At 41.4% G+C, this 18,723-nt stretch overlaps 1 protein-coding gene across 19 annotated transcripts in view; it reads left to right on the top strand.

Moving 5' to 3' along the window:
• NFIA (nuclear factor I A) overlaps positions 1–18,723 on the top strand; it is a 349,358-nt gene that overhangs the window by 222,759 nt on the left and 107,876 nt on the right. For 17 of the 19 annotated variants that reach the window (XM_071810108.1, XM_071810112.1, XM_071810107.1 and 14 more), the window contains one exon: positions 11,138–11,203. The exons of the other annotated variants lie outside the window; for them this stretch is intronic. In XM_071810108.1, coding sequence (XP_071666209.1) covers positions 11,138–11,203 — 66 coding nt within the window. The remainder of the gene's footprint in view (positions 1–11,137; positions 11,204–18,723) is intronic. 19 annotated transcript variants of the gene reach the window in all.

The raw sequence follows: 18,723 nt of genomic DNA, 5'->3' as shown, positions 1-18,723 counted from the left end.
CTTTGAGTTATTCAGCGATTTTTAACACTTCGTATGTTTGATGTTTTTTTCTTTAGTCTCAGCAAGGCAAAGTTTTTGCAGGCTTTGACTACACTAAAGATAGGATTTTGATAGAAAAAATGTGAGGTAAACCGAACTTAATGTGAAAAAGTTATCAGACGTTGTGTAAGGTGTAGCCAGCCAAAAAAACTGGCTATTTGCCTTCTGTGTAAAAGGTAATTAAAAAAAAAAATTACAACAAAACTAATTAGCAGATATTCTAATGCAAGAAAATGTTGCTGTTAGTAAAGTTTCTTCAATATGCCAGAAAGCAGATGGTGGCAATGGAATAGCGTTTTCTTTTGCCAGCTTTTCTATATGCTTTCTAAACCTGCAAGAGCTTTTGCTATTCAGTATTCAAATTTCTGACACTCTATGATCTTTTTCATCTTAAAACAGAAATAGAAACCGAAACTTAAAAATGTAATCAAGTCAAGCTGTCTGTTCATCAGATCATAACCATGGCTTTAAAAGTTTGATTAAAATTTTGTCTACACAGTGTAGATGGCGGTTTCAAGAGCTCTGGGCATTTCTGATTTAAATTTTCTCCCTCAAAATTTAGTTTTGCAGCACTGGGACCTAGTGAAAACGGATTTTAGGTTGTATTTTCAGAGTCAACACATTAAGCTTAATCTTTTTCAATGTGTGTGTGGGAGGGAATGCTACCTTTTATATGTATGTATATATATGTATATGCGCCCAGCTCTTTCATATATTTGTAATGATCCTTTGAGACGTAGATACAGTTCCATTTCTCCATTATTTATGGCCATCGTACCTCAGATTTTGCTGGAGCTCAGCGTGGTGGCTCCGTACCGAGCTGCAGGATGTTCCTTCTCGCCGAGTTTCAACCTCATCTCCCACTCGCGTGGTTACAAACACAGCAGAAACCCAGAACAAGTCGGCTGCCTACCAAAAGGCTGCTTTTTTTTTCTGCCCGAGTCTGTGTTGTTGATGCCAACATGATACTGATGCAACAAAACACGTCCTGATTTTTATGGTAATTCTCCGTTCTTCTTCTCAGTCTACAATATTGTGAGAGTAGAAACATATCCACGGCGTGGCAATCAGAGGCAGTTCTTTGTGGTCAAAATCCTCTGACTTTTCGGTTTGAGAAAGGGCTTTGGGCTCATGGCAAAATTTCTGCAATTGTTGTTGGAAAAAAAGGCGAGAGGGTGGAAGGTAGGGATGGAGGAAAAGGAACTATCGTGCAGTTTTTTGTGCTGTATGATTTTATATCTCTGTGTATTTTTACCAGCAGTTTTATTTTGCACAAAGCTTGAGAAAACCTGAAATGGAAATTTTTCATATGCCACGTTGAAGTCCTCAGAGTGCACAGAACAAGGAAAATCATCTGCCAGGAAAAACAACAAAAAAAAATAATAAAAAAAATTGGCCACTACAGCCAAATATGTACTTAACAGGGGCTGAAATGGAAGGCAAGAGGAAAGGTGTCAAGTACATAAAATGAAAGAGAGTTGTGAAAACTGGGCTGCTAGTATAGATCCATAATAAAAAAATGGTACCTAAGCTTAGTTCATATTGCCCCATCTGTAATGTGGTAGTAATCTGTTATTGACTAAAACTCCATGGAGTATTAGTTCACCTTTTGTTTATTCCTTAAATAATCACACGTATTTTTATTATCAACATTGGTTTTCCCTGTGTGAAATAGAGTAATAGCGAAAATGGGCCCATTCTTTGAGATGTCAGTTCTTTTAAAGTATTCTTTATTCTGTTTGATGTGTAGATTCCTACTTGAATTTTCAGTTAATCATGGGAAAAATTTTCCACCTGTCCTTAAGGAGAAAGAGAAGCGGGAGAGGTTGGAAAAGGAGGAGGAGGAGGTCAGGGGTTTGCCCGGTTTGTTGATTTGATGAGGGTTTTTCTTTGTTTTTGCTGGCTGAGGAAACCTTGAACAGCTCTGGCTGCAGAGAGAACTTAGCAGGAGGCACGCACTGAAATATATGAACATTCTGACGGTCTCCAGAAACTGCGAGGTCATTCGCACAGTGTTGAAAAACCAGGCTTTGGAAAGCGCTGCAAGAAGGCTCGTTGTCAGGGAGTGGGTTTTATTTGGCTTTTTGATGGAGGGCAGGTCTGAGCAATCCTTTATTCTTGTCTGCTGGGGAAAACCCAGCGAGCCTCCTTGGTCGTGACCTTGGAGCACCACATGTCTTGGCCGGAGAGCGGTACCAGATCGGCCGATAAAGAATGAGGATGGGAGCAGCCCGGGAATACGCAGCTCCCTGCTGGGAGTCCCATCAGGATGGGTTTGTCACAATAAATAAATAACAAGGGGATGGTGGGGGATAGAGATTAATTGGGTGGCTGTACCACCGCCGATGGAGTCTCACCATATGGTGGACATAATCCTGCTTTGCTGATGTTGGTTTGCTCCGCAGTGTAAAATTGCATTGAAGCAAAACCTGGAGACTTTGACCCAAGCTACTAGTCCTGCTCTTCATCTTCACTCGCCTTTATACCTGAAGTCAGGCATTGCAAACCCAACTATTTAGTCATCCTAGATATTGGTGCTTTTATTGTTGAACTGAGTTAGAAAATACTCCGGAGAGAAATGTAGAAATTATTTATTGTTTTCAAAATACTTAATAAGAACAAGAAAAAAGGCAAACTAAACAGAAGCTGAGAGTGACTGCAAATAACACTCGTAGGTGACTTTGGGTACGCTCTAACAAGTACTATAATTTTCTATATAATGTAGTTCAAGGCTTCCTAAGCGGTCAGTGCCATTGCCATTGTAATGGCTGCGCTGGTGGGAATGATACTTTATTATCTAGAGCAGCGCCTTGAGAGATCAGCCCCGTGCTTTTTGCTCCTTTTAGTAACTGTGCTTCTGAAGGTAAATCACTTAACCTCTATGTGCCTCCTTCATCCCGGCGTAAAGTGGGCATAGTTATGCTCACCTTTCCCACAGAGGTATTGTAAAGCTTAGTTTAATGTTAATAAGATGTTTTAATTTCCAGGATAAAAGGGTGTTCTATAAATATACATTAGAAGTAATAATAGTTTTAATGTATGCCATTATTTTATAACAGTGCTTTTCTAGTTTTAGAAATTTTTTAGTGGTTTGAAATTATGACAGAATCTGGTTTTGTTAATTAAAGATTGACACTCGGGCAGAATTTGTTGAATTGTTCTATAAATTGAGATCCACGTGCACTGAGCATGCCCAGAGCCGTGCTCACCTGCACTTTGGGATCATCACTGCGGCCCTTCGGCTTTTAAAACAACTCTTTGATGCATGTGCTCAGAAGTTTGATGGCTTCTAAATAGAATGGTTCAAATATTTCAAAGCACTTGAGATTCGTATAGTGCGAAGCAATTTAAAATTATTGTACTGCAATTAATTTTAAATAACTGAGCACTGCATATGTCTAGAAACCCATACAGATCCAAATGGAGGCTCTCTAAAAATTGAAATGATTCAATAAATTTAAATCACTCTGAAGAAATGGATGTAAGTACTGTAAATCACTTTGTGAGGGGGATAGGCAAATTTTCTAGAAGTGAATCTGAGGGTAGAGACTCTAATTAGATTTTTTATTTTGGGGTTTATGATGATGAAATGTAGGTTAATTTATATTTCCCAGGGATATGAGGGCAGCTCTTGTTGATCCATATGGTTTCTTGTAGCTCTTACATAGGCTGCTTTTTTTTTTTTTATTTCCCAAGATTACAGAAACTTAGCAATCCAACTTTGCACATATTTTTTTCCATTACAAATATCTTTCCCTCCAAATCTGTATAAAAAGACATGAGAAAAATATTGGTCCGCAGCTAGAAATGCCAAGTATATTTTTAAATGCAGCTAAAAAAAATACTGCAGAATTCAACATTGTGCAGCAGGGAAGCTAACATTTTGTGGAGCTGGGCTGCTCAATGAATATGAGTTTTTATATGCCTAAATCACCGATTTGGGTCCAACCTGTATCTGTAGGTACCAAAGCAGATTAGCGTCTGGTAGCTGTTTGTTAGCTTAGAGCGTGTTCCCTGTCCTTTCCTTACAGATGTATCAGAAAGATGCTATCTGGTGTAGGAAGGCTGATAAAAATATTGATGCGAGACCTATCGGAAAGTAATGTCATTGGCTTCAGCTCAGCTCCAGGACAGTCTGCAGGCTGGTTCTTCCTCCTGTGTGCGGCTCGCCATGCCCTTAGCTCGAGGATTATGATTCCTCCCAAGTATCAGAGCCAGAAATTAGAAATTAGTGCCACCGCCGACACTCGCCCGATCCGGCCGTTTCACTGCTTCAATAACCAGAGGAACAAACAGGACGGTGCGGTCCCTCTTCTTGGCATCTCGGCCTCTGAGGACGTTGCCACCTCTCGGCAAAGGGCTCCCGAGGGTCCGGCCGCCGTCCCGCGTCCCCAGCGAGGTGTCCCAGCCCGTCGGGGGACACGGCCCTTCCCGCTCCGCCAGGACACTGGTCCTTGCCATCTGGGGAGAACATGGATTTCTGAATTTGCTCCGTGTCTGGTGGGGTGTCCCCGGGCCGAGGAGCCGCGGAAGAGAGGGGCCCCGCCGCAGGGTCTTCCTTCAGGCCTTACCTTACTTTTAGACAGTTGTCATTATCTTTGTCTAAAGGTCATGGCTAAATTGAATAAAAGGAAAGCTGTGTGTTCCTGTCGATGCACAATGGCGGTATTGACTTTCCTAATCCAGTTTGCTGAGGGGTGAGAGAATTAAATTAGATATCTAAGCACAGAAATTGAGAGCCTTTGAAAACAAAGATAAGGAGACAGCCTGTATTTTCCTTTTCCTGGGAGCTCTGGGCTCAAGATTTTGCAGGTGTGTCATCTGATCCATGGCTTGCATCGATCAAAACTGTGCCAATGCATATTTAATTAGCAAGGGGACCCTGGATGCATTATGGCCATCATCCCTATATTGAATGGACTGTCAGACTTTCTGAATGCCTCCCCACCCCCCCGCTTCGTTGTTTGGGGAGCTTCTGCATTTTGTCTGAGCAGCTAAAAGTTTCTTTGTTTTTAGCTGGTGATGCATACAGCACCACTGAGGAGAATACAAACAAGTAAAGTCCTAAAGTGTTTATTTTGTCTAGGAAAAAGGGCTGAACCAGTTTGAATCCTTTGGGTAACGGATTTTTGTATCTCTTGGAATTAAAAAAACACAGTCGCATGATGTTTACTTTAAGAATATTGTATTATAACAAATAAAATCTGTGCTGTGGGATTTCTTAAGGAAGCCTTTGATGACAATTTGAATTAAGTCAAAATTAACGTTTGCTACTGCAAAGGAATAAATAGAAAATGTTCCAGAAATGAATCAGTAAGCAGGAATCAAAGGCTGTAAACTGTTTTAAAAACAAACAGTTAGAAGTGAATCAAATACTTGTTTGTAATATCAAGGAACAAATATGGGAATACACAGATTCCCCACATTCTAGGCTATCACACGATAGCAGTAAATCATTTATGGGCTTGTGAGAACAAAGAAAGTTGATTTAAAATGAAACCATTTTGATACAGCTTTAGGGTCTCGCAGCCTCATGGCGAAGTTTCACGTTCTTATTCCCCACGACCAGGAAAGTAACCGGGGAATTTCTTCGTCCAAAAAAATCTAAAAAAAAAGTTAGCCTGGGAGTTGTGGAGATCTTTGTTTGCACCCACCTTGGTACAAAGCCGCCCCAGCAGACAGAGTGTTGCCCGATAAACAGATGTAAGACACAAAGTCTGCTCACAATGCCCAGCACCAGACTGCGGGCACATGGTTTGGGCTCATTCAGACTCATCGGCATAGTCTAGCTCGCTGTTTTGTTGCTAGTCTACTTGCCGGGGTAGCTTAGGAGCGTCTTGCTGGTGAAGTAACAAGGAGGGTTTTTGCCACAAAAGTTTTAGCGGCAAGGGCTGACGGGAAAATCATTTGCATACTTCTCGTTACAAAGGCTGACTACTTCCTGGCTTAGACAAAGTGTTGCCTGATAAACAGACTTAACACACAAATGTCTGTCTGGAATAAACAACAGCAAGCTTTGATTTACATTTCCATTATCAAAGATAATCTCTTTCCCAGTGTACAGGAATTAAGAGTCCTCGCCTTATTAAAAAAAAAAAAAAAAACAGGCTGGCACCACAGGGATTTTGCCACTGCAGAACCTTTTTCGTGAGGATGGGGTGTACAGTGCAGGGGGGTACGAAATACAACTTGAAATGTGGTGCGGGTGTGTGTGTGTAACGGTGAGGTCTATGATAATGAAGCAATTTGAACTCCCTATAAAAGTTGACTTGAAAGCGATGGCCGCAGTTAAACAGAGGACCAGGCCTTTCTTAAAAGAAGTAGTAGTAGCCACCAAAATAGCCATAAATAATAATTGTAGCATATATGGAGCGATCCCTATGTGTTTATATTATAATGTATAATGAAGGGAAAGTGACTGTAAAAAAGCCTCGGTCCCGATGCTGTTTCTGTTTGTAAATCCCTTAAGCTCACCACGTAAGACTGTATATAAAGGAACATGATTTAGAATTATTTTTTTTTAACATGCATAAATCTTTGGTAGAATCCATGCCCAAAATTATAGATGAAAAATTTATTGCATGAACACAACCCAGCCATATAAATATTTTATTACAAATAGGACACTGGAACTTGAATAAAATATGTCAGTTTATTATACCGTATCCCCCCCAAAAAAAAACATGATACGAATGTAGAATTTAACTTGTGTGTTTCTGTGTCCGAGTTAGCGCTGGCTGCAAGCTGAGGATCGGGCTCAACGTAGGTAAAAAATAACATTGGCACCCGTTAATTCGGTTTGTGCAGACCAACAGACAGTGAGGACGGTCCATGTAGGTCACGGCCACCACGGGCTGGATTCAGCCCTGGAAAACACGGCGAGCGCCCAAGAAAGTGTCTGGTTTCTCCAAAGTCAGGTAGCCATGAAGTGGTTTAGCACCGAGAAGCTCCATGATGCTCAAATGAGGCTTTTTTTTGGTGGAGGAGCGTAACAACTCTTCACCGTCTGTGTCACAGTCTGCAAAAGAGAACAACATTGTCAGTCTGTTGACATTGGTCCTGTCCACGGGCCAGACTTTCCTGGGAAGGTTTTATTCTTTCCAAACAATGGAGCGTTCCCTTCCAGCGCCGCCAGCCCTGCTGCCACGCAGCCGTCCTGCAGCCCGGCTGGAGCTCAACAAGAAAATTATTGCGTATTGAAAAGTCCAGAGCTTCTGTCTTGGAGCTGGAGGACTCAGCCTGGTCTATGGTTTGAGATCGAACCTGGGGCTTGGGCGTAACCAGTAGGATATACTCGGGAAACAGATTCAAAGAGGAACACAAAATTGAGATGTAGTAGGAACTGCTGCTTGGGAAAAACTAGGCTGTTTTATTGGGTTTTGGTATTTTTCTTTATCTCTTATTCATACTTGCTTCTTGGAAGTAGAGAATAAAATAGCTGTGAGATGGTTTTTATCCTGTTTCCCCATGATTACGGTTGATACCAGATCCCCGTGAGCTTCTCCTGTCCAGTATCCTTGACTCCAGCGTACGTGCTCGCACTGACTCCAGCTAGTTCAGGGTTAACAATTCCAACCACTAACTTTTCTTTAACTAAAAAAGCCCCCCAAATAAAACCCATTGTGCTATTCAAGGTTAAGCTTCCTTAAATATAAAACTAGATTCCGTGGTGATTTTTTAATTTTTTTTTTTTCCTTAAATCAGCAATGTTAATAGTGGTTCCTCACTATAATATTTCCAACTCCATCTGAAATCATTTAAATCCTCCCCTTAATAACATGCACTTTATTGTAATATACAGATTCTTTGGCTTCCTACCAGCCTTAGCTTAAGGCACCAATGAAACTCGTTGCCGCAGGGGGCCATGGATTCAAGAGGGGCTCGCATCTACTGTATATTTTGTTTTGTATGTTTTCCAATGGCTCTAATTATTGCAGGTGGTAGAATTTAACTGGCAGTGTTGTTGCTAAAGAAAATAGGCATAAAGTGTACACTGTTTTGCAGAGTGGCTATCAAATATATAGAAAAGAGAAAATCAAATGAATTGTGAAACTGCTCTATAGTAAGTGATTGTATTGATTTAATGCAAATGCTTATGAAAACGATCTCCCATTTATATCAATTATGTATGGGCAAAAATTAATTTATTCCTCTGGTCACCTGTTTGGCGAACTGACTCAGCAGGACAGACATTCCCCCTCCCGTTGTAGCCGAGCCCGCAAAACACCGAACGTTCAGAAAACTGGAATTTTTCAGTTTCCATGTGCAAAACAACAAAAAAGCCCCGACAGGAGTTCCTGCCAACTGCTGAAAAAGCAGAGAGCGAGCGGTGGAGGCTGAGCAAGACTCTCTCGTCCCAGGCAAGACTGTAAAACACAACGGCTCTGATTTTGCCAATCCCTTAACCATGTGGCAGCACATTTATATGTACCGGCTCATCTGCGGCATCTGAATAAAATCAGGGAAGCAAAATTCTGCATATAAACATTTTGGCTAAGTGCCTTAACTCAGTCTTCTTATCTGGGGTTTCCACAAGATGCCACCTTGCATAACAATGCTGAGCGTACGCTTGCCCAGTGCACGTTTTCGGTAGCCTCCCGTGAGCTCTGCTGCGGTGTAGATTGGGTTTAATTCTACCTCGTCCTGCATTTTATTGCCCTGTGAAGAATAGTGCTTAAAGCCTTTGTTGTCTTTTTTCAGAAATTAATATTTAATTTCAGCAGAAGGGACGGGCTACAGGAAAACAGGATCGGGGAAAAACGTTATCGCAGTAGGCAGGGTAATAAAAGAAGAAAGTTAAGATTCAGTGTGCAAACAAATGTCCGACGGCCGGTGGAGTCTCTCTTGTGCCACCAGCTTTGGTGTTGGAAAAACAGTGCCCGAACACAAACAAAAGTACTTTGTTTCTCAAAATCCAGGAGCAGCTCCCGCTCGGGAGTGAGGTGCCAGCCCCAGCCGCAGCTTCGCCGGCTTCCGTCAAATTTGGAAAGGAAAACGTGCTTTCTGCCCCATGTTTCTTCAGTTCACTTTTTCAAATCTATACATTTTTTTGCGGAATTCTGACCCTACGTTAAACCTAAAAGCCCAAAGGCTGATCGAGCCGTGGCTGGCTGGGGGAAAAGAAAACAACTAAAAACTAAGCAATAGCTCTGTTAAATGAAATCCGTCGAATATTGACTTTGAATGTTAACTAAATATTTTACATTCCTAATATTTTACCTTTGTTTCTACCTTTGTGGTATCGGAAACATGAAACTTCTTGCCAAAATCCAGTGTCCGCAATATCACAGCACTGTGTGTATTACCCGGTGGTCTATCTGCTACCACTCACAAGAGCTTCAGTTAAAGGTAACCCAGAAGATCAATGTTTAAAAGAAAATTGCAGAAGCGAGAATAATTTTTTGCACTGAGCTTCATTGGAGAAATTATTAAAAATAATAAATATAAAAGAGAGGAAACAGGTTCTGGGCATACTGGGAAACGTATCACTTTTTTAGGAGAATGGCATTGATTTGAAATAGAAGCATCGGGATTTAAGCTTTCTTTGCTAAGTATTCTGGATGTTTATATTCTGAAATTTATCAACATTTGTTTTGTGAGCACTTTTTTTTACCTGTAGTTTTTAATTTATACAAGATTGTCCTCTAAGCTTCTGAATGATACCTAATGCATACAGTCAGCAGGTAAAAAAAAAAAAATTGAATATTTAAAATAGGCATTTTCTTTATAGCGCTCTGTGGTAATTAAAATCTTCATTTGCTTAAAAGCAAGGAACCTTTTTAAAGCAATAAATTAGCATTGCTTGACCCAAGGTCACTAGTAGTACTGCTTCTTCCAGCGCTATTAATACCTCAAAGAAAAAGAAGGGGTGGTGTTATCACTCTGTTGCAATAGAAGTAAGATTTTCAATTTAATCACAGTTAAGTGTCATGACCTTTTGATCTTGCATTGACTCCTCACTGAAATGTGGTCAAATTTCAGACAGCTCATTCTGAACTCTGCAAAGTCAAGGTGGAGTCAGAAACCAGGTTGGCCACAATTGGGGGGGCGTTTGATGCAGTACCAAGTGGTTTCATTTCCTAAATTTTGTTTCACGGCAAAACTTTTTTTTTGTGGGATCGATAGATTACAGAACAATTGGGGGGGGGGGGCGGGGAATAATCTTTTTCTATCTGTATTAATTGCAAAAACAGTAATCTAAAGGATTTTTTTTTGGTGATGTTTTGTCACATAGGTACAGGGGCTTTTTTTTCCTAATTCATAGTGATAGAAGTAATTCAGAAGGAAAATACGATTTGACTAAAGCTTTTACTGAGAATAATTTTTGAAGGAAAGAGCAATCGTCTTCACATGAAGTAGAGATAGTAATGTGTAAAAGTGCTAAACACTCATATTGACACATATGCTTTTATAGGTCATTTTATTGTTTTAGGCAGATAAATGGTGTTCGTTGGAGAGGGTTAACTGGGAGTTTGTAGGGCCCGCTATTTGGACAAGTTCTAAAGCATTTCATCCAGTATCTGGTCTCAGTTATACCACTGCAAATCGGGCACAACGCCGCAGTTTTCAGTGAACTTGTAGTACTGTAACTGCTGCAAAAGTAAAGTATGACAAAAATCAGCTCTTCTCTCAGTTTTGCAGATTTTGTTCCAGAAATGTGTAGACAACAATCCCCACGACTTTGTAGTGTTGCTTAGTTACCTTTATATGCCTGCTTGCAAATATGTTTTTGAGACTTTACTATGTGTTGGATTAAGGCTCTGGTTTGTATACAACACAGAGGCTGCATTATAAAAACCATGTAGGAGAGTAGTTTAAATATGCCTTCTTCTAAAAAGAAGGATTCTCAAAGCTTAATTTGTGCTACCACACACACCAAGCACTCTGGGTAGTGCTGTAAACAAGATTCCCTTTTTTACATTTTTTTCTTTTTTCCTAGCAAAAATATTACCTGGGCACGGGACTTTCACATTATCATGTCCTAGTGCAACACTCCTGTCCTTAGTTTGTACTCTCAGCCTTTGGAGGAAGTCTGGCGCCTCTCATCTATTTTCCACAGCAGACCCTGTAATTTTTGGCTGTATTTTATGTTTTTCAGATTCAAGTCAATCTGAAAGTCCCAGCCAGCCAAGTGAAGCTGATATTAAGGACCAGCCAGAAAATGGTAAGTTCTTACCTGCTGCTCCCGCTTTGGGATGTTAAACCAGCCCATATTTATAAGGATTTTTTTTTCTCCCTATGTCTAATATTAAAAGATTATTCAGAATAATTGACATGGGATAGATGCAAATAGGTTTTGTACTCTTCTCATAGTTAAAATGCTACTGTTTCACTCATCTAAGGCAGCGTTTTTTTTCTCCAGTCCTGGAGAGAGACCTTTTTTCCCTTTAAAAATAATTTGAATTAGGGAGATGCCATTAAAAAGCCTGCTGTATGCAACCCTTATCCTTATTCCTCCATAGCAAAGGCTTTCAGTCCCCAGGCCATGAGTCACGACGCTCTAGGGGTGTGTGCTTCATCGCTTTCATTTTTATCTATCTGCTTTTAACTTCATTTTGTTTATCGATGCTCTCACACGCCGCCCTGAAGTACCAAACTTCCCAGGCATCATTTTAGAGCGCAGGATCTCGGGTAGTCCCGCCAAATAAAATGGTTGCTTTGAAATATGTTTCTGCAGACCCGTTCTCTATTGCAAGAAAAACTCTGCTGAAGGTTGCAGATACTACGGGTGAGCAGGGCAGGGAGGCTCAACTGGAGCTTCTTGTTCCTTATTCTCTGTACATTGTTTCAGGTGGCAGCAGCTTGAGCTTATTTGGAAGCAGCAGCAGGACCGTGACTTTTGGGAACACTAATATTGTTTGAACTGGGACAGTTTTAAAGTAGAAGCAACAGCTTCTGCTGAATCGTTGGCTGGCGTTGTAAAGCAGCCTGGAAAAAGATCGTTCAATAATAGGGCATTTCTGTAGGGACTGGATGTGAAAGGCTAAGGAAATGTATAGAGGAACAACTTCTCTTCCTTTTTATGTTTAAGTAAGGTAGACCTCAGCAATTTTTCTTGGCCCATTGGCAGCTGAGTTTTGTTTTACTACTTATGTTTAGGACTTAGAAATAATGTCTTCCAAAGCGAAAATGATTATTATTAATAGTTTTTCTTAACTTTTTTTAATCCATAACCAGATTTTTTTAAAAAAATACCTAAATGTAGATGGGGGATCTGCTGTAGTGGGGTCTGCTGTGCATACACAGAAAATAACTTGTGTGAAAGGTTTGTGTCTCTACAACCTGCCACCATTTCTGGCACATTTAAATCCATCTCATTTAGTAATATCGTACCTATAATAATACAGCTGTGATTGCCCTTTCGCAGAGCAACTACCTGGTTTTGTCTCAGATCTTTGCAGCTTGTCCCCACAGATGTACGTGTGGTCAGGGGGTGTTTTGGGGACTTTATTAGGAACCAAACAAGCTGCAGGTGGGGGTGAGGTTGAAGGACTACGTTCACATCCACACTGCATTCAAATTTTAAATGGCATATAGAATTAAGGGAAGAAGAAGAGTTTGAGTACATAGAAAGCTTTAAAATCTGAGCATATATTGGCAGGACATAGAACATACAGCTCATTGGGCTGGTAAGGTTTTGGCTTTTGGGGTTTCCGTCTTTTCCTCCCATTGAAATATGAAAGGTTTCATATTTTGATAGATTTTGTGCCGCTCATCTCTAAACATACCGGCTTAAAACATTTCTGTTGTTTCTGAAAGACAGTGCCTAATTTCCCTTATCAATCCTGTTCACAGAAATTGTAATTCGTAGCCAAAGGATTGCAAGGTTAAGAGAAGAACTGACTAAACTGTGATTTTTGTTCTGCCAATTCTGTTTGGTTTTGTGGTGGGTTTTTTTTTTTTTGTGGGGAATATGTTGCCGATGTTTATTAAATCATATTTTAATTTAGAATGTATTAGGCACCAAGCATGTTATTATTTCATGTTTAGATAATATTCTTTCGCAGCTCTTAAACCACAGTTCTTCTTAGCCTGCAGTCTGAAGGAAGGCTGTTACTCAACAACCGCCCTGAAAAGCAGCAATATCAGTGTTAAATAATGTAAAATCTGTAAGAGCCTAGTGAAATGAAATATCTGTGAGTCTTCCTTGTAAAACAAGCTTTTAGTGAATTCTTGGAACTTTACCGGTGCCCTGCAAAAGGTACTTTTTTTTTTTTTTTAATTAAACAAACAGGAAAAAAGATTTTTCTTTTTCTCAGTTTTGCTAAAGGGTGTTTTTCCCCACCGCAGCAGAAGCCTCAGCGATCACAGCACCTTTTGCAGTGCCTGTGTGGGAGATTTGCTTTACAAATGCGTCTCCCACAGTCTGTTGGCCCTACGGGGGTTGCTCCCCCCGGGCAGACGCTGAGCTCATTCTGGGCACACACACCCCCCGTGTACCCAGGGTGTAGATCAACACAGATCTGCAGCTCTTATCTACCGAACGTGAGGATGAAAGCAAAACTGCAGGCTTCGGAAAATGAAAAACTGCACGCACAGGAACGGACACAATAAATCATATTAACCGCGTTGTTCTACACTTGCTGTAGACCCACTTCCACAGGGCCTGATCCAAATCCCGCCGGAGTCAATAGCAGTCTCGTAATTGATTTTACTGAGAGTGGGAATGAGCCCACACAGAGAGGAATTTATTTATATATTTTTTTTATTTTCTTATCAAAGAAAAATAGTATGGTGAATAATCTTACTCCCACTGATGCTAACAGCAGAGTGACCAGATTGAGGGCAGATTTGGAATCGTTTTGCATGTGTTTCTGGAAGGCACAAAGAAGTGTATCGATTAAGTACTACCTTTTACATGCATGCATTCCTTCATTTTAAAAAAATAAATCTTTAAAGGCCTTGTGAGGGTTATACAGCCTCTCTACTTGCCTGTTAATATCCTTTCTGTTCCACTCCATAAATTCTAGAGCTATTTATTATACACATATATTTTGCATACCTTGAGTAATGTAGGTTCAAAAGGGTCAACTATACAGCCCTGACAAAGAAGGCCTCCTACTACAGATTTTAATTTATCATTCTAAATTGTATGTGTTATTTTGGAAAGCCTGTATGTCTAACCTTCGTTAAAGTGAAGTTCACAGGGAAAAAAAGTTTCTCATTTTTAGAGACACTCCTTTTGTTTAGGGGGCTTTACAGTTGCATTTCTGGAGCAGAATCTTCGGACAGAGAAGATGGTGACATCTTCTACTCGCAGTGGTGGCTTTAACACCAACTCTGGCCTTGCCTTCACCCTTCATTAAGCCACGATAGTTTTCAGGCAGTCACTTACCTGATCACCACTGCAAAAATTTACAGAAATATCAAGCATTTAATTTTATTTTTTTCTAGAGAGAGATATCCAGCACGATGGTCATGCAGAGCGAACATGTAGACGAGACAGGGCTTGTCCGTGGGTACATGGTCCAAGGTCCAGATGTCTTGTCCTGGAACGGGGGGTAAAGCTGATGTGGAACCCACTGGTGTGCATGCTGCTGTTGTCTCTCAGGTCCCTTAGCATGTAAAAAAGAGCTTCTTGGGGAGAGGAAGAGAACCCAGAATTTGTCTGTTTGTTGTGTGGGTGAGGAAATTTTTACAGGAGGGATGATGAAAGAGACCAGCAACTTCCTTTGAAAGGCAGGAGTGTGTTCTGATGTCCTGATATTTTGCTCAAATGAGGTTTTTTTGTCTGACCAGCTGGGTGGAACACCCGTGTGGAAAATTCCCCACTTTTGTAGTTGCCTAATGGTATGTAAAAGCTTCATTTCAGTTGGCACCACAAAGTGATTTTGCAATTCACCCAATAAAAAAAAAAAAAAAAAGAAAAAAAGAAAAGAAAAGAAAAGGTTATTGATTTTAAAAGCTTGTTAAATGCACTGGTTTTGTGTTGTATTTTATAAACAAACTAGTTTTCATTGAACTGAGGATGACAAAATGGCTTGTCTGATGTAGTGAAGTGACTGCATGCCTGGGGATCAGGAACAACTGAATTCCCGGCTCAGCATTGCTGGGGACTCTCTCTAGGGCTTTTATTCTCACTTTCAGTCATGGAAACGACTATCAGATCGATTTTTTTTGTTGTTGTAAGTGGGATTATTTTCAACTTTTGTAGGAAAACTTTCCAGCTTTTTTCTCTGCAAAGTGGGCATACCTGTGATTTTAACTTTCAGAGATTCGGTGAATATGAGAAGTCGCATCCTGCTCCGCTCCAGCAGGAGTTTAAGGCACAAACTGGTTAATAATTGTGGTACCGCGCTGCGTTACTGCTGTCGGTAACTGGATGTCAGACATGCACCGGGCGATGTTTGTGTTTGATGTGGTGGTGCTGGCGAATTAATAACTGCAGCGTAAAGGTAGATTAATAACTGCAGCGTAAAGGTGCACACGGAGCGAGCTGGGTAAAGCAGGAGAACGCTGTGTCATTTTCTACAGACAGCTGATGCCTCTCGAGCCTGTGGCCTTGCGATTCGATAACCCCGAGTTGGTAGCACACTGTTTTAATTGGAGAGTGGCACATTCTTTTTAAAGAAGTTGGTAAATTCTCTCATTTCAAGTGAGCAAGGCAGCAGTCGTTATTACAGCTGATTACAAATGTGTGCCAAATTCATTGCTCAAACAATTTCTGTAGAGGGAGAGGCATTTATCTAAAAAATAAAAATGTTTAGTGCCCAAACCAAATGCTTTTTAGTTTTAATGTATTCTTGCTGCTTTGAGCTACAAGTACCTTAACAGCACTGCAGGAAATGAAAGGCACATTGTTCTTTGTAACATTAAAAAAAAAAAAAAGAAAAACAATGATGTACCGTAACTCACAGAACTCGTTTTTCAACCCTGCAGTAATTACACTGGACTTGTAAATATCATCTGTGAATTCTTTGCTTAAGTAGGGCTGGACTTGAGCATTAAACCTTTAAAAAAATGTAGAAGTAAATGCTTACTTTTCCGTGCCTAAAAACATAAAGGAGGAAATTCTGGTCCTCAGGCTGTTGGGGGAGGAGAAGGCGATAGTGGGGATGTACAGAAAGAGAAGTTTCTTTTTCTTCTTCTCTGGGCGAGGCTGGTTGTGGCAGGTGCGATACAGCTGGGGCTGCAAGGCAGGAGGGACCATGTGCAACCTGGTAAAATACAAAAGCGGCTTGTGGAATGACCTCTCTGCCTTAACTACCAGGCTGCAGCATCCAGCCCCTTTCTGGTCCAAAAACCTGGTGTTCTTGCATCGTGCAGCCAGTGGAATCGGGGCCTGTCTGGCCCAAGGGTTGGACGCTCTTCTTGGATGCAGATTTCACTGTTCAAACCTTCCTCTTGAGCTGAGACGGGCATAAAACATTAAACGTTCTTTGTGGTTCTTCCCACCGCTCTACTACCCTAAGTTAAATGGTAGCTGAGAGACCTCCAGTTCCTTTGACAGCCAAAACTAGCAAAACCAGGCTGTCTTCCAAGGCCATCCCTCCCTTTCGGGCCATACCTGACCCCATCTCCACCGCTTCAGGTGGGTCCAGCTGCTTCCCGGCCTCTTGGCTCTGGGTGAACTTGATGTCAACCAGCTTTCCAGCGAACTCACCAAGGAGGTGCTGCAAGTGCAGCAGGACGGGAGGTGTCTGTAGGGTCAGCGGTCCTTGGATTCCCACCGAAATCCCCTTAATTCCCACCTGGGGAGGGCACGAGCATGAACCGTTCTCTGAACATATGATGCTGAAACTGGTGCTGTTAGAAAGTACATCATCTTTGGTAACAAGCATTCCAAAAAACCTCATTCGCAGCAGGTAACCGAACCTTGCAGAAAAAGTTTTCTTTCAGTTACAGTTGCAATCAGGGTAATACAGTAACGGCAGCTTCTATTAGTGTTCTTGTTCATGGGATCATTTGCATCCCAGTCTTATAAATGCGAGAAGACTCTCCTCTCTTGTTTACAGAGCAACGCTGAGGAGTTATCACAGCCTGAGGGACTAATCTAAAATTAACTTCGCTTCAGAAAAAAAGCTTTAAGAAAAAGAAAAAGCCCTTAGCATTTTCAATAAGGAATCTCATTGCTGGCACCAAAGTCAAAGCTCCTGGTGATGTCAGCTTGTTTGCACCTTTGTAACTTGCCAGGACCAAATTCTGAACGGATTTGCACCCTTACAGATCACGTTGGTTACCGGGAACAGCAATGGGAACGTTGTCCAGGCTTGAAAGCTCTGGCTGGGCAGGGGGGCACTGGTGAGGCTGCTCTCCTGCCTTCCTGTGGGTTGGACAGAATCAGCTGTTGACTCCAACAGGACCCATCAGGTGACAAAGGTCTGATGAGGTCCAGCCTGTGTTTCATCACCCCCTGGGAGAGAGCGTGTGTGGGCAGCTCTGAGAGTCAGCGTTTCCCAAGGAAACAAAAGCAGATATGCCTGGTTATAAATTTAACTGATGTGTGATTTAGTCTTGCATTTTTTCATCTTATCTCATTATGGGTAGATTCCAACAAGAACTGGAAATACAGTATTTTAATCATAATAGTCTAGAATTGAAACTTTGCAGCATGCAGTTGTGTTTCTCAGATTGTCATGAGAAGCATCTGAATAACTAGGAAAGAAAACACCATTTTTTCCCGTATTACCATCTTTTCATTGAGATTCGCGCTCAAAGTCAAATGATTTTGTGGACCAGATTGTGAGGCACCGTCACACTGTTTCCAGGATTGAGCAGGTCCTCTGCTAGGCTCAGGATTGAGCTTGCTTATCAGTAGCTGGCAGTCTCTTGAGGGGACCCTGCGATTGCGACAGCAAAGGGTGTTGACCATCAGTCGGGCAATATCGTGGTCGTCAGTCAGGGTCAGCGCTGCTGGGACCGCGTGGAGAGACCTGCCATGTTTGAGACGTGGGGACTGACAAAGGACTTAGGTTTTCACTGCTGCTAACCATTAACCTTCACGAGCAAAGCATTCCCACCAAAAATTCATGCAAGGCGAGTGTGACAGGAAATATTCAAAGCATGAAATGAATGCTTATAGCATGACAAAGCAGTGCTTGAAAGACATGAAATGTTCATTACACTTGGAGTGGCTGAATACTGCAAGGAAAAGGAGAAATAAAAATGCGGCTAGGGTATATATTTTTATTTCTCCATATGTGTGTACAGGAAAAAGGCGATGAACCTTTCCAGTGGGTAAGGTGCATAAATACAGCTGCGATTATTCTAAGTCATTTCAAGATGTATTTTTGTTCTTTTGCTCCATTCCGCTCTTTTCCGTGTGTTTTTATCCACAAGATAACAGCAAGGGCCATCTAAATGGCAGCCTGCACACGGGCTGGCTGGGAGCCCCCTCTTCGGAAGCTCCCATGCCGCGGTGAGGTGACTTTGGTGACTTTCCCTCCCTCCCTCTGCGGGGACGAGGCTTTTTTTGCCACAGCCTGCAGGATGCTTTTGAACACCATGCTTGCCCACCAAGAAGTTGGGCACTTAGGGAAATAAGTTTATTTGTGGTATAGGCATCGTTTAAATTTTCTGTCCTGTAGAGAGGGGAGTTTATTAATGGGAAGAGAATGTGATGCCGAGGCCTAACTTGCAGAACAAAACCCCAAACCTATCTATGTGTCTTTTGATGTAAGAATTTCCTAATGCCTGTAATGTAAGACAAAGGGAAAATTTTACTTGCAGGAAAATTGCCTTCCA

Source organism: Patagioenas fasciata, chromosome 6, assembly GCF_037038585.1.
Source record: "Patagioenas fasciata isolate bPatFas1 chromosome 6, bPatFas1.hap1, whole genome shotgun sequence".
Classification (NCBI taxonomy): domain Eukaryota; kingdom Metazoa; phylum Chordata; class Aves; order Columbiformes; family Columbidae; genus Patagioenas; species Patagioenas fasciata.
Note: the sequence above shows the minus strand (reverse complement) of the source record. Positions and strands in the feature narration are given on the sequence as shown.